Genomic DNA, 17063 nt, shown 5'->3' with positions numbered 1-17063 from the left:
TAAGCTATGTGTCCTGTCTTGGATACATATTTTTTGTTCTAACTTCCCTCTAAGATGATTGAAGTACATTTTAAGAACTACTTAGTATGGCTGTTTTTCAGGATATAGTCCATTGTAGTCTACATAGTTGTTTGTATTATAGAACACTGGTAAATCTTATCGAAGATAATCTCTAAATAATACAATAATTTCCCATCACTGAAAACTAAAAAAAAAATTTGAGGACACATAGAATATTCTTCAGTGTATAGTTGAATAACAAATGTAAAAGGCAGTTGTAACTCACAGTAGAGGAACAAATAAATGAAACAATGCAATCTGAGGAATAAGAAGAAAATCAGAGTGGCTTAGTTTAAACCTGCAAGACTTACTTCACCCTGTATGACAGACTCTAGGTCCATCCACCTCACTACAAATAACTCAATTTCATTTCTTTTTATGGCTGAGTAATATTCCACTGTATATATGTGCCACATCTTCTTTATCCATTCATCTGTCGATGGACACATATATGGACTCTAAAAATAAAAAAAAAAAATGGTTCTGATGAATGTAGGAGCAGGACAGGAATAAAGATGCAGACGTAGAGAATGGACTTGAGGACATGGGGAGGGGGAAGGGTAAGCTGGGACGAAGTGAGAGAGTGACATGGACACATATACACTACCAAATGTAATATAAATAGCTAGTGGGAAGCAGCCACATAGCACAGGGAGATCAGCTCGGTGCTTTGTGACCACCTAGAGGGATAAGGAGGGTGGGAGGGAGACACAAGAGGGAGGCGATATGGGGATATATATATATATATGTATGTATAGCTGATTCACTTTGTTATAAAGCAGAAACTAACACACCATTGTAAAGCAATTATACTCCAATAAAGGTGTTAAAAAAAAAAAAAAACCTGCAAGACTAGAGATTCTGGGTGAAAGGTTATTCACAAGGAAAACCCTTTTCAAAGCTGGCTGAATCTGTATTTCATGGAACCAGAAGAATGAAAAGAAGTTGTTCACAGATCGTTATGCAGAAATTGCTTCCAGAATGCTGAAGAATTAGTTCTAACAGGAGTAATGCTTTGTAAAAGAAATCATTTATTGGATAAGATATAGGAATGCAAACATTGTCATAAATTATCAGTAAAGATTTTATTCCAATATTTACATTTTCCAAATAATGCCTATTTACAAACCACAGTATATTTGTGCTTTTCATATATGGGATTTTAATTTAATATATGGAATTTTAATTTAATGTATGGAATTTTAACTGCATTTAGCTGTTCAGAAGTTAAAGTTCTGAGTACATTTTTAATATAATAAAATTTAGCTATGAAGCATGCCAATATTTAGAAGTTAAAAGTTGCAAATAAACTTTGGAAAAATAGTGCATTTTGTATTGTTTTTACGTTACTGCCTTTCTCTGAGAGCAGAGTATCTCTCAACTTCCACTAATAACCTACATAGGGACTAACTGGATGGGTCTTAAAAATGATTTTACATATAAATATAAAATCATACTTCAAAATGAGATGCTAATCTTCATTTTACTCACTAAGTAGTTGCAAGTAGTTGCAAATCAGCAAAAGGATTTTTAAGTCATTCATTTATGATAACTCATCATCTTTTTATGCCCATAAATAATGTTTTAAAATAAGATTGTAGCTTATTTTCATAACTGGCTTTAGAATTTTTAAAGTGTAGTATCTCATTTGAGTATGAAGTTACTCTGAGAACTATGCAAAGATTATTATCCATATTGTGCAGATGAGGATAAGTATCTCAAGGGTCAAGTGTGTTTCCCAAGGTCAAAGATGCCTAGACTAACTCTATTTACACTATATCACACTACACAAAGTGGAGGTAGAATATTTAACTATTTTTCTTGACAGTTTTTCTCTCTGATGTTGTGTTGACAAAATGTGTGCAGTAGGAGTTTGAATTAGATAAACAGATTATGGGCTTTGATCATGAGCCCTGTATAGTCATTTCACTTTCCTGGACATTAAGCATGAGTTTTGAAATAAAAAAGACTTGGGATCATTCTTCAAGTATGTTCAACCTTGGATAAAATTACTTAACTTCTTCTATAAATCTTTTAAAATAAATAAATGAATGGGTTACAAATACACCATAAATGAAAATGTTTTTGAAGTTAATATAGTTTATATACCTAGTTTTTTGCATGTGTCTGGCATATAATAAGCAGCTGTTGTTATAATTATTATTTTTATTTATAAAGCTGTTACATTTTAACTGCTGTACCTTAAAGGAAAGAGCGCTCTCCTGGAATTAAGCATTAGTTATTTGGATGTTATACACTTTTTGTTGAAAAATTGTTATTATTATGACTGCTAGCAAGAATATGATGATTAACACTGCTTTTTCTTAAAATTGATTTCACAGCTGTATCAACTAAAGTGGTGTTGAAGCTTGTCAGACCTTATATATTGATATTTCTGGCTCAAGTAGGGAAAGTGTGAAAATGTGTAATGATGCCCCGTTTTTCTCTGTCTCATTGTATTTGCAAAATGCAATATAACGATATTCAGTAACTGTTTCTGTAAGAGTTAAGGTTTCTGAGAATATTTTAATCTTTGGTTATGTTTATCATTGTAAAATAATCCAGGCTAAAGAGTAGGATGCTTTGTCATTTTATCTATTGAGAAAAAATAATTTAGCCCCATAATTTTTTTTCTGTCTGATTTATTATTTAGTGTTCAAAAAATTACCATTTATTAAGAGCAGAGTCCAGGTAGAAGGCTCAGCTGAAATTCAAATCACTGTTAATGAGGCAGGCTAATATAATAACGCACTTACAGAATGGAAGTCAAGAGAATAGTGTTCCTCTTTCAGCTCGGTTACCAGTTATATGCATACCTGTCTGACTGCACAGCTTATCTAAATAATATAATTTTTTTAAAAAGAGAGCTGCTCTAAAACTGAATGTCAAGATCAAAGTTGCTATATAAATATATTTTTGACATGAGTGTCTTAACTAGTCATTTTTCATCTCTCATTGCTTCACTGTTACATTCACATAGCCTTAGGTAAATTCATACTTCTGATGTATAGCATTAGCTCTTTGATATTTTTAAAAGACTGCCAATTAAAGAGTACAAATCAAAAGGAACGGGCCATGTTAAATGACATTTATCTTCCTCATTCAATGCACCAACATTTATATAAAATATTGCATATTACATCCAATATACTTTTTATTTCCTTTTAGTTATTATTTAGTTAATTTAATTATTATCTAATGTGAAATAATTTTCTGCAGGGATTAATTACAGTGACTGTTTGGACTTGTCTCTACTACATGTGATCTGGAATTCTTGGTCAAATGGCCTACAGCATCAGAAATTAATTAGAAAATGTCTGAGAATGAACGAGGTATCCGTAATCAGTTAAATAATTTAAATGACAAACAAAACAAAACAGTTTGGTTGATATATGCTAGTACATATTAGGACATTGCACCACAAAATCTGTTAGAAGCAGCTTAAAGATGTTTTAATAGGGCTTCAAATAGAAACTGTATGCAAAAATGGTTGGAAATTATTCTGAATGAATATTGGAATATCATTTAGTTAATTTTATACCATCAAAGAATAAGACAGCAAGATGTATAAAATAGTTTCCTCCTTAAAAAATATATACTAAATAGAGACCTGATAGTAGCATGTAATAGTTATGATTATTCCTCTTTCAATTGATAAATGACTATATATTCAACATGAAAGTGATGAGCTTCAAAGTTAAAAAAATTAAACTGGTTATTTTTCATCAGTGGCTGTTTTTTTAAAAAAAGACATTGCTAAATATAAAGGTTTTAACTTAAAAATGAAATTTAAATATATCAGTGTTCAATGTGGAGCATGTTTACAACTAGATTTCTAATATCAAAAAAATTTATGTACTTCTCAAAGTGCTGTCACATCATGTTATCATATAAACATATCTATAAATTAGAAAGTTAAGCTATTAAGAATAAATTATTCTATTACACCAAGAATGATATTCTTGAGAACATTTATCTGCAGACTATTTATGTGTTGTCTTAAAATTAAAAAAGAAAATAGCTTGTTTAAAAGGCAATGTATATATAGCCAAATTCATATTTTTAAGGTTTCCAGACCTTCATTGTTTCAATTAGAGATGTGTAAATACAGGTTGCCTCATTAAATATAGTGAATTTTCTAATGAGTTTAATAATTTAAATGCAATTATACATGCTAACAGCTCAAAGATTTAAATTTTCATTTTCAGGAATCTTCTATTTGGTTAGTGCCACCCTACCATCCAGACACTGTTTAGTAAACTTTTGAAACTTACTAAAAGAGGTTTTTAATCATGGTTAGTATCTTTGCACCTTTCTTTTTTCTTTTTGTAGTCTGTTATATTGTGCAGAAACATTTTTGTTGTTGTTTTCACCCTAAGAAACTTTATTTAATGACACAATTCGTGTGTTTCTATCTCTAAGAAGTAATTTGAAAAGCATGGTAGTTTTCTTTCTCTCCCTCCCTCCCTTCCTTCCTTCCTCTCTCTCTTTCATTCTTTCTTCTTCCCCTTCTCCTTCCTCCTCGTCTTCTTTCTTCTTCATTATAACCCAGGAAATTTCCTGTCAAGCGCATTTGGGTTTTTTAAAACCTTATTTCATAGTTCAGTAAAAAAGACGTTTTAAAAATTCTGATCATGATATGAAGTAGGAAAGATAATTTGTCTCTATCAAATGACAACAAGTTAGAACTTTAAAAATCAGAAGTAGTAATTTTTTGGCAACATACAACACAGGGAAACAACTATATTTCACAATCATCTCTACAGTTTCAACTTTAGAGTCTTACATAGATCAAGATACGGAATTTACATTCTAAAGCTTTAAAAAGAGAAAAGAATATGTATTTGCCCTAATGCCACGAGTGAACTGTACTTTATGGTATCATTAAATTTTTAAAATTTGTCTTGTTGATTCCAAACTCTTGCTCAAATCTAAAGGTTTTCATAGTTTTGTGAAGGATTAGAAATATTATACAAGTGAGAAAAAAACCTATTGTCTTATGGTGACTTTATTAGAACCTAAGATAAAACTACTTTTTAGGTAAACTTACATTGATAGATCAAAAAAGAACTGGCAAAATTCAGCTTATTCAGAGAAAAAATTAACAAAAGTGATAAATGACATTATATAATCAAGGCTACTGATTGCTTAAAGGTTTCTTGATTAAAATTTTCACTTTCTAATGGCTTTGTAAAATAGAGAAAGCCTAAAATAGTAATGATGGGGTTACATGTTTATAATTTTCAGAGCTTCTAAATTTGTAAATATAATTTACTTAAGATAACTTTAAATTATAAAAGATAAAAGTATTGTGATCTTTGGGGCAGGGATTTTACCTATGTTTTATGTTAATCAGCATTATAAAATTTATATTACATAAAATTGCTTAAAAGAGTTTAAATGTCTTTATTTGTAGTCTGAAGTTAAGTATAGGATATTAATACAGTTTACTTTTTAACTTACTGGAAATAAAATTGAGTCATTTCATAGCTGAATGGGTATGTATATTTATAAGATTTTTTTTTCTAAGAAAATCAGTTGTTTAGATCACTGTCTTACTATGGGCAAAACAATATTTCTATTCTATCACTTTTTAAAATTAGTATAATCAAAATGTCTAAAAATTCAGCTTGCCAAAGACAGTGTTATAGATTATTTAACATTTAGAAAATTTATTTGTTTTAAATGAAGGCTTATTTCAAACAATTCAGCATTAGCCACATCCTATAACATTTTAAAGTGTCGATGGCATCAAGTTCTGACCTTGTTACATTATCTAATCAATTCTTCTGTTAAATGTTTCAACAGAGAACCAAGACTAAGTTACCTCAAGACTATGTATTCCTCCCTCTTTTGGAGTCAGATTTTTCCATTTCTACAGTGTTGTCATCATCACCATCTTCATCATCATTATCATCATGTTCTTAATAAGTACATCTAATAGTAGGTATTAAGCAATAAGAAACACTGTGTCCCTATACTGGCTGTCAGGTGTCATATAGATCCTTTAATAGAAATAGAATTCATGAATTTCAGAACTGTATTATTTAACACATAATAAATAATGCATAGAAATAACTCCATAGTTAATGGGGAATTCATGTGTAACACATAATCATCTCCCATTACAAGTACTATTAAATTAATATTTTTACTAATTTAATGTTATTAAACAAAGTTTTATCAGATTAATTAGATCACTTGTACACAACGCATTTTACTAAGCTTCTGAAAAAAATCTTTTTTAAGCATATTTTAAACAATTGAATTAGAAACATTGTTAAAAAATAATTAAAATGTTAGGGTCATGTATGGCTATTGTTAATTCAGTCAACATTTAAAGAACATGTGTGTACAAGTCAGTGCCATGAGCACTTAACCTCTGCTCTTTACAATTCAGTGAGAGGGATGCATACACCTAGAGGCCAGACAGAGAAACATGATAATGAGTGAAAAATACTGAATTGAGTGAAAATAATGAGCCTGGTCAATTGGAAAGTGATTCCTGAATAAGTTAAAATTTGAGTTATGTCCGGAGGTAAGGGATAAAGCTGGACTGATGTGAAAGATGAAGGAACTCTGCTGGGTAACAGAGCAAGGAGAAGCAAAGTAGAAAAAACTTGGAGGTCCAAAGAGAAGGGTGTATGTAGAGAAAAAAAGAAAAGGTTGGGGAGAGAGATGAGGTAGAGCTGACTCAGAGAGGTCATGATGGAAAAAAGAGGAGAATTGGATTTCACCTGTTTCTTGGACAAAAAAATACTGTTAATAACCGGTGCTTAAAACAGTAGATTATCTGATAATTGCAAGCTTTTTGAGAATGGCCTAGACATAGAGTTGGGAAGATCACTAAGGAAACTGTTCAGGAATCCATAACAGAAAAATGAGAATGTAGCCAGGAATGTACAAGAAGTTATTAGGGCAGGGTCAAAAATCATAAAATTTGGTATCAGAATATCTTGCTGGAGGTGTAGGTGTGAGCTGCAGAAAGTGACTTATCCTTTCTCTGAATCCGTTTTCTCTGTTGTACAGATGCCCAACTTAATTCAGTATTAGTTTGTGTCACAGAGGTGATGTATACAAAGTATTTTTTTTAAATATAAGGCACGTATATGGTATTAACTATTTTTATCCTGTATTATTTTGGAATTAGCCTAAGCTGATACACAACAAAGAAGCAATACCAAAAGCAAAAAAATAAGTCTTCACATGTATATTGAATTAGGTTTATTTCATTCTGTTTTCATATCACTTTTTGGAATTTTGTAAATTTTTCATACTTGTCCACATTTTTAGTTGTTGTCCACATTTTTAGTTCTTGCACAGAACGAGCCTAAGTCTTAGACCATCTGAATGTCAACAACAATGTGAAACTGGTTCATGGTTATATGTACCTAACACACGTATCTCAATTAGCTGGGGAGGGAGACTAACAAATTTTTGTTTCACGTTTTGACTCTGTAATAGGAATTTGAGGAGTGTGTAATAATGAGCCCCAGATATACGGAATTTCTGGCAAATCTATTGCCAATAAAACAGGAATTAAAAAAAAAATTACGTATAGGGTCATTTTTTTCTTCATGGAATAAATTATTTATCAGCCCTCAGTTATCAAGCTGATGGTGACAAAGAAGTTAATATGTGTGCATGGATTTTTAATGTGATACAATGTCATTTCATCATTAGCTCATACGTGTTTGTAATCATCATCGATAGTTTTATAGGCAGAATCACAAAATGATACAATGAACAGCAGAAATTATTTTCCATATTTTATGTCTAAATGTGTGAGTACTATTTTTGTTCTGTTATGAAATGCACGATGAAGAATCCACGTTTAAAGAAAATTTTCATATCTCATGTTGTGATCTAAAAACCAGTTCATTTTTTCTAATTTTTTAAAATAGCAAAAATGGATTTCTGGTAACCGATTTGTGTATATGTGCTTATATTTAAATTTTAAGGTCGATTTATATCTTATAATGTTAATTTGATATCTGAAAATCTTATTCAACATATATGTAATGTATGCATTCCTAGTTGGCAGCTCACTTCACTATCAGGTGGAGATTTTCTTTAAACTTGCCCACTTTGATAAAATATTTTAATTATCATGATTTGTATGTTAAAATTGTAATAATTTGTTATAATTTTCATAATGGAGTTTTTCAAAACTTCAAGGCTGCTATGTTGACAAGTCTTTGAGAATGATTTTAATATTGTTTCAGGACCGTTGCCATTGATCTGTTTTGTAATATTTCGTTTTCTGTGTTATTCTGTAGAGGTCCTTCTGTAGTGCCATGGTAGAGGAATTGAGGATGTCCCTGAAGTGCCAGCGTCGGTTAAAACACAAGCCACAGGCCCCAGTTATTGTGAAAACAGAAGAAGTTATCAACATGCACACATTTAACGACAGAAGGTTGCCAGGTAAAGAAACCATGGCATAAAGCTGGGAGGCCAAACACCCAAGCACAAACTGTCGTCTGTTTTTCCAAACAATTTAGCGAGAATGTTTCCTGTGGAAATATGCAACCTGTGAAAAATAAAATGAGTTACCTCATGCCGCTGTGTCTATGAACTAGAGACTCTGTGATCTAAGCAGTTGCAATGATCAGACTTGAGTTACAGGCATCATGGAGAACCAAGTTACACGGGGTTAAACTGTTTATCATGGGTTCCTCCCTTCTTCTGAGTGAACGTTACATACGCATTTGTGGCTGGTTTCAAATGCAGTTCAGTAAGAAATTACAGGTTCCTTTTGAGGCCCAACTGTTGCCAGGAGATGGAGCATAATTGCCCCAAGGGTAACAAGGTAAAAAAATCATTAAGAATAAAAATACTTGGAATCAGCAAAAACTGTAGTGTTGCAAGAAACAATACAGTCTTCTGAACATCCAGATAAGAGGGTAGTGATGTTACTAGCCCCCAACTACTCAGTATAATGATCATCTGAATTGACAATACGTGTTTATAAGATGTGATAAAAATGTAATGCAAAACAAATCTGACTTTCATGGCAAGTGGAATATGAAGCAGATCTTCATCAGTGTTTTTCTTTCTTTTTCTTTCTTTTTTTTGTTTTTTCGACAGTCTGTGTCACTGATTGAGATAGAAATGTCAATTGCCAAGGAAATAATGTTTTCTCTTAATTCACCATGGCAGGAGATTTAACATGTAACTCTCAAATCCCTACCTATTCCCCAGACACCCTTTCCCCACTCCCACACCAAGAAAAAAAGCAACAGTTGGTTCAGAGATTCTGAATCAAAAAGGATGATGTTTTGCAATCTTTGTCTTAAGTTGTAAAAGAGGGCTGAGTGTTGATAGTTCTGTGGAAGACTGAAACTTTCATTCTAACATTCAGATACGTTAATCCAAACCCTCCTTCCTGCTATAAATGAACTTGATGGAGCCTGGGCAGATCTCAGTGAAAGGATAAAGGGGACTGGTCATCTAAAGAAAAGTACGTGTGGTGAACTTTGACGTGGACTGCATTTATCAATACAGTCACAATGTTAAATGAACAAAATTCTTGAGCAGTTTTTTTCAAAAAAATGTTCAGGTTTATTTGTGGAAATGCAAGATTTCTATGAAAATAGTTTTTGTATGGAAATTTTTGTAATACTTTTTATCAACAAAATAAGAACATGCGTTCCTGTCAGGGGTGTGATGTCAAGCATGAATGGTAGTGCGTGTGCACCACCAACGTTTGGTGAAAACTATTTTTATCAAGAAAAAAAGGAATCATAGAAGAGAAATATTTTCAAGTTAGATAATATAAAAGCTAGGTGCACTACCACCACTGCTTACCATGCCACACCCCTGGTTTCCACGAGGCTGATAACATACTGTAACGAACAATTGTGTGTAAAATGGTAAAAGACACAGAACTCTTGACAACATTGTGATAACAGTTGAGTGCACACAGTTTGCTGTTTGAATCCAATGCACAAAATTTAAAAAAATCATTAAAATTATGTCCATTTTACTTTCATCTTTGACTTTCATTTTTCTCTTGTATGGGTAAAGGAATATATAATATGCTCCTTGCATGAAGGGAAGTATACTTCCTGAATCCTTCTAGGTCATCAAGGATGGCCACTTCCCAACTACCTGGAGAAAAGAAGAAAAAAGCTCAGGCCATGAGCTATTCAGATGTAAGAAAAGCTGGACTGGGATATAAAATGTAATCTTCAGGCTTAGGGCAGTTCAAATGAGAAAACTAGCAGTTCTAGAGGCTATAGTCATGATCTTACCTCTTCTGTGAGTGGATATTGACTACGTCAATAGGGTTGTGTAAGACTGTAGAGTGATTGCTGATATTATATTTGAAGTTCAACTGATGTCCAATTTAAGAATTCATTGTGCATTGATAATATAATTCAATGAAGGGAGAGAAAAAGATAGGCTCAATATCAACAATAAGTTAAAAAAAAAAACACAAAAAACTTCATTCTGTCCCCAAATTTAACTTTAGGGAGTTATATAAGTCACTGTTACAAATCTCAGCATTGTTTTTTTTTTTTTTTTTAGTGGTAAATAACCTCAAATAACATAGCTTATAAAAATGTTTAGATTTTGGTCAATATTAAGCTTTTACTCAATCAGATTCTAATCAGATTTTAAAGCACTTCTAAATTCAGTTCTTCATTATATTAAACAACCTTAATAATAGGCAGAAAATGACAACTTTATTTTTAAATAGTCAGGAAATAACTATTTAGATCTTTGGTATGATTTGATAATAATTTTATTTAAGTATTAAGTTAACAAATTTCAAAAAGTATTAAAAAACCTGCTGTATTTTAACTCCAAAGGTAGTTTAGAACATATAAATGCTGTGTAATATTTAACTTTTATCCATTTCCTAAAAGGTTCCTGCATTATTGCCAAAACAGATACTGCCCTACTCATTGGGTGCTTATGCGTATATGAAGTACTCTTCTTAATTTTAATAAAATCTTGATTACTTTCAAAATAATTTCAACCAGTAAAAGAATGTCTCCTCTCTCTGGAAAGGCAATATATTGGAGTAAGATTATTCTCCAGTATCTAACACTCAAATTATAAAAAGAAGAGGAAGAGAATGCCTATTCTAGTTGACAATGTAACCTGATGACTCCAGGTAATCAGTGGAGACACATATACCACAAATAAATAACTCTAGCCAGTATGGAACACTGAGGGGGTATATTTACACATGCCACAATTAAATAACCCTAACCAGATGAAAACATCAAGGATTTATATTCATTGTATTTCACAGCTAAGTAACCCTGACAACTATGAGAATACCAAGGAGATATATCCACACATTTATAAGAATAACCCTAACCATTATGGGAGCACCAAGGGGATAGATTCTATTTTACAAATATGTAAAATGGATAAGGATATTTTATTAACTAAAATCTTTCAAATATTTTGCAATTCAGTTACATATTTTTAAGAATAAGTTCCTTGTTATTACTGAATAAGTATATGTACTAAACACAAATGATTTTAAAGTATTTTAGCACAATGCTTTTTAACATTTGTTTATTATGAAATTTGCATATAACAAATCGTATACAATGCATATGTACAAGAGAATCATGGCATCTGACTGTAGTGTGCACCAAGAATTGTTTGTCACCGGGAGTGGGCTGTTCTATATATTCTGAAACTAGGCTTACTGTCACTCACCTCCAAGTCTGATGTGTAAATTTAAGCAGAATACTTTAATAGAGAGAAGAGAGTGCCCAGCTGTTTCAGGAAACAGAGCAGGAAAAAAAATAATATGGGCCAGGCTCACTTAGGAATTTTGTCCTCAGTTTAAAAGATGGTAAATGGCAGTGAGAATTTGGTCATGACCGTCCTGAGTGTATCTGTAATTTGAGTCCTATCGCTCAATTTGAGTCCACGAGAGTGGCCCTTTGTGTCTGCAGCATAATCATTATTGTGAGATTCTTGCCATTTGAGGATCCCCTTAGTGTCTCTACCATGTAGGATCCCCTGTTGCCTTTAACAGATGTTCTCCCTTTTCTAGGTTTATCTCTAATTTTGGTGACTTCTAAAGAAGGATTACCCAAGAGGTCAACTTTTTGAGATATTTCATGTGTAAAAATGCTTTTATTCTACTCTCATAAATAATTATTAGTTTTGCTTGGTGTAGAATTCTAAATTGAAAATAATTTTCTTAGATAAATTTGAAAGCATTTTTTCATTGTTTTCTTACTTCTAATTCACGCTGTACAAACGTGAAGCCATTCAGATCTCCAATTCTTGGTATGTGAATTTTTTTTTTTTTTTAAATTCTCTCTTAGGTTTGTTTGATCTTCTGCTTGTCCCCAGCATCCTGAGATACTGGAGCGACCAAACTGCTGAGTCTACATTTATTACCTTTGCTTTCCTATTTCTCATTTCTGTCATCTTTATATTGCAAATATTGTATTGAGTTTTTCATTTCTGCCAAATTATTTTAATTTCTATGAGTTCTTGTTTTATGAATGTAATAATTTCTCTTGTATCTCTGAAGACATTAATAGTAATCTTAGGACATTTCTTTCTCCCTGAAAAGACCTCAGTTTTCTCCCAGTTGTATTTTCCTATGTGCTTGTTTGGATTTCTATCTTCCATATTAGAGGTTTTCTTCAGATACTTGTTAATTCTGAGCAACCTGTTAATGATTAAGAAAAGAGGACTAAAATCTGATTTGGAATCTCTATGTGCACAGCACGGTAGGGGAGAATATTTACCTAATTAGAGCTTTACCATAGATTAGTCTAGAGGGACTAATTTGTTGATGAATCCTTCAAAATGTCCCTATCTTTGGATCTTTCCTTTGATTCCCCAGAAGAGTATCTTTTAATTTTCTGCCTGGAGATTAAGGCCCTGACTGCCAATGTTCTGCTAATCATAGGTTAAGAGCTCTTGAGATCTCTGCATTCTGCATTCAGAATGACTAATGTCACTTAATCACCCTGTTTTAAATTTAGCAGTCAGGCTTTCAACTGGACCTGGCATCTTCTAGTCTGGAGTCCTTCATTTTTTCTCTTTTGAGAATAATTCCTTATCACTTTGATGAGGGGTGAAGAACAGCCTCGCAGGGGTGAGAAGAGGGAGGAGAATACAGGAATCCACTGTTTTCAAACTGCATTCAATAGGTCCTCCTTGTTGTATTCTTTCTCCTACACTATTAGGTATTAAGGCATATTGCACAGCTGGGTCTTGTGCCTTGGAAGATTCTGTGATATAATTTGATTGGTTTTCAGCTTTTCACACTTCCTTGTTGTGTTCTTTCTCCTACACTATTGGTTATTAAGGCATATTGCACAGCTGGGTCCTGTGCCTTGGAGGATTCTGTGATATAATCTGATTGGTTCTCAGCTTTTCACACTGACCACTTGGAATTCTATTTTTTCTAGTCTGCTTGGTTAACTATCATTTGTTCATATGCTTTCTCCTTCCAAAAATTTTGTTCAAATTTTCACCTCTCTTGTTCTTATTCTTGGAGTTTTATACATTTAAAACAACAACAACAACAAAAAACACCTCTCTACTATAATTTTTATGGTTGAGTAGGGAGCAAAATTTGATGCATGCATTCAATCCTTCACTCTTATCCAGAACAAGAACCCTGTCTTTAAAGAAAATATTATGCAGAAATCCAGGATAGGAAGCAAATAAAAATTAGAACTACTCTGGTTCAAATAGAGTGGAGATAGAACAGACCTTGCTTTTATAATTGTAAAGAATGTAATATTGTCAATGACTTCTTCTTACCAAATATTTTTTCTAACTCAATATGTAAAGGGGATACTATCACATTAAAAATGAATTTCACAAAATGGAGCCCAAGAATATTTTTGAAGTGGGGAAGATTTCAGTGCCTGTCAAAGAATGCTAAATTTGGAATCCAATGTAATTTATACCCTAAGGGCTTAGGTCTAATTCAAAACATTCCAACTTCATTTTGTAAAGCTCAAGAAGTATGTGTTATAATGTAGATAAGGAACACTTTCTTAGTGAACCATGATGAACTGTAAGATTTTAAGAATCCTCTTTAATGTACTGCCTTATACTGTATCTTGCCTTCACATTTATTATGAGTGTAATTAAAAAAAATTAAACAAATATATCCCTGCCTCTTTACAAAGAAGAGTAGCTGTTTTCCTACATTTCAACTAGAGATTTCTATAATATTATACCATCAAAAATATAACACTCTCAATTACCAGCCCAGTTAACCTTAAGGTCAATATGTAGAGCTTAATATCTAATCCAATATCATTGGATTAGATATATACACTGAAAAATTAAAATCATAAATCCCCCTCACCTGGGGCAAAATTCATGTTAAAAGGGGAAATAAAAGACACACTACACACATGCTCCTTCTGTAATATTTTATATTATTTTTTAACATGTATCTTGTATCTCAGCTCCTAATCTAAGGTTTTCATATAGTTTAGGATAAATGCCATAGCTCCAGCCACTATAATCACATTTCCACCAGGAGGAAGAACAAAAAGAAATTAAAAGGGTCTTGCTCCTTCCTTGTAAGGACACATACCACAAGTTGCACATTATGTTGGTCAGAAATAATGATATGGCCACACTTAGCTCTAAGGTAGAATAGGAAATGTAGACTTTAATTTGGGCAGCCATATGCCCCCTAAAAATCAGGTGTTCTATTACTAAAAAATGTATTAAAAATTTTGGGGAACAATTTGCAATCTCTGCCCTCCCGGTATTTCTGGTCTCTCACCCCAACCCACTAAACCCTACCTTGTGCTGTTCACTCCCTCTTTTGTTCATTTACCACCTGTTTGCCATCTACCACTGCCGTTCTCTTTTTATCAGATTTTCTCATATCTTACTGTTTTTCTTTACATTTCTTATATTTTTCCCTAATGGAAAACTGGATTTTCCCTTATGACAATATTTGTCTTGAAATTCAACAAAAGAGGAAGCAGTTGGCAATTTCTTTGCAGAATACCTTTCATTTAGTTATAGACAAAGACCTGTCTTATATAACCATTCCTTTGATTCCCAAGATATTCTTCCTCATTCTTTAAAAACCCAGACACCTTGATTAGAATTGTCCTGTTACTCTGTGCCCCGCCGTCAAGAATAAGCATGCACCCATTTGTTTACATTTAAAAATCAGTGAACCTACATTATAAACTAAGTTTTGTGTTAGATCCTGGGTGTGCAATATGATCAAAAAGAGACATGGTGCTTGTTGTGATAATTTAAAGTCTAGAAGAGGAGGCTGAATTTAATCAAATGTGCTAAATGCATAAATACAAACTGAAAAGTACTATCACCAAGAAGTGCTCCTTTCTTTCAGATTCGGATGAATGACGAGACTTCACCCACTTAATCTCAAGTAGTGCAGTTTAATAGTTGAAAATGTGAAAAATTGGATTATATTTATAAAGGATGCACAGAGAAGCACTTACTGGTGTAATGAAACATATTATTGTTTTGTGTGTTCCTCCCAGGACTACATAATGTCTATTGGCTTCAAACTGTGGCACAGGGTAGGATTCTTCCAGGTATGGAGAACATAAACTGAGATGTCAACTCTGCTGTTAGAGCATTACTGCCATCCTATTACTCAGGGTGGAGATTTCCCATTATATGCAAAATATGATACCATAACTTTACCTAAGTTTTTCTCTGACCTAAACTATTGCCATTTGTGTTGATTCTTTTTTCCTTTGTCCTCACCTAGGTACAAGAAAATATTCCATCAGTGCTCCTTTTTTTTCTTTTTGTTTAAAAGTTTCTTGCTTTCCTTTCATGGTAGAAGTGAACAGTTACCTCACAATTGACTTTGGAACACTGAGAACATTCTTGTTGAAATGGGGTGAAATAGACAAATCTCAAATATTTAGCTCTTGTCCAAAAGTTTACCAAAAAATGCACTTGACTCTCTTTCACACAGGTGATGGGAAGGAAAGGTATGGTGTTTTATGAGAGCCTATAATAAAAGAACCTTACTTAGACTAGAAAATTGGGGTAGACTTACCAGAGGAGGTGATGATTGCACTGAGATATAAAGGATGAGAAGCAGATACTCAGTAAAAAGTTTCACAAGCCTGTGACAAAGTACCTGTAAGAGTCGTGTGATATGAGGGAGCATGGCATGTTCTTGAGGAACTGATAGGCAGCCAGTGTTGATGGAGCACAAAGAAGGCATGGGGATATGTAATAGAGATGCATTTAAAATATAGCTCAGAGCCGGACTTTGGCAAGGTAATACAAGTGACCTTAATGATTTGATCCTTATCCAAAGAGCAATGAAAACCATTTAAATCTCTTAAGCAGAAGCAAGATTGTTGGATAAGATCTGCATTTTGTAAAGAACACTCAGGCTTCAATTTGGAGCATGGTTTAAATAGGTAACAGAGCGGTTATAGGAGATTAGTGGAGAGGTCATATCAGTAAGTAGTCTGAGTAAGATACTATGTTAGTTTAGATTAAACCCAATTGGTAGCAGTGAAGATCAACAGAGACAGGTTCAAAATATTTAGTAGGCAAAAATTCACATAGTTTCATGAGGAATTCAATAATCAGTATAAAGATTGCTAACAATTTTTTTGCCATAATGTATAATGAGTACTTTATATGAATTACCTCCTCCGATTCTCTGAGTGACCCTATGGGCTAGGGCTAATATTATTATCATTTTACAGACAAGGAAACCACTGACAGGAGAACTGAAATCAATTTTTAAAGTATTGCAGTCGTCAAACTCAGGCAGAATGACTCCAATGTTCTTAGGCACTATTCAGTCAATACACAGTGGAAGTGTAAATTTCCTGGGGGACAGATGGATAGAAAGAGAGAGAACAAGTGTAACACTGCAGAATGTCTTCTGAAACTTCCTTTTTAAACTGAAACTTATATTACTAAGATTTGTTTTTCTCCTGAGCGCTCTTGTTCATCATTTTTTACTGTATAATATTTATTGACTGCACCTACTATAATTTATTTATTTGTTGTCCAGATAGTGG

The 17063-nt window shown here is 32.8% G+C and overlaps 1 protein-coding gene across 5 annotated transcripts in view; it reads left to right on the top strand.

Moving 5' to 3' along the window:
• GRIK2 (glutamate ionotropic receptor kainate type subunit 2) overlaps positions 1-8504 on the top strand; it is a 645523-nt gene extending 637019 nt beyond the window's left edge. For 2 of the 5 annotated variants that reach the window (XM_061207628.1, XM_061207630.1), the window contains one exon: positions 5869-5988. In XM_061207628.1, the coding sequence (XP_061063611.1) occupies positions 5869-5988 (120 nt within the window). Of the gene's footprint in view, positions 1-4268; positions 4317-5868; positions 5989-8339 lie in introns of those variants that run through there. The other 3 variants (XM_061207631.1, XM_061207629.1, XM_061207627.1) reach the window with 2 other exon arrangements.
• The last annotated feature ends 8559 nt before the right edge of the window (positions 8505-17063 follow it).

This window comes from Eubalaena glacialis, chromosome 12, assembly GCF_028564815.1.
Source record: "Eubalaena glacialis isolate mEubGla1 chromosome 12, mEubGla1.1.hap2.+ XY, whole genome shotgun sequence".
Lineage (NCBI taxonomy): Eukaryota > Metazoa > Chordata > Mammalia > Artiodactyla > Balaenidae > Eubalaena > Eubalaena glacialis.
This window is presented reverse-complemented; position numbering and strand designations above follow the sequence as displayed.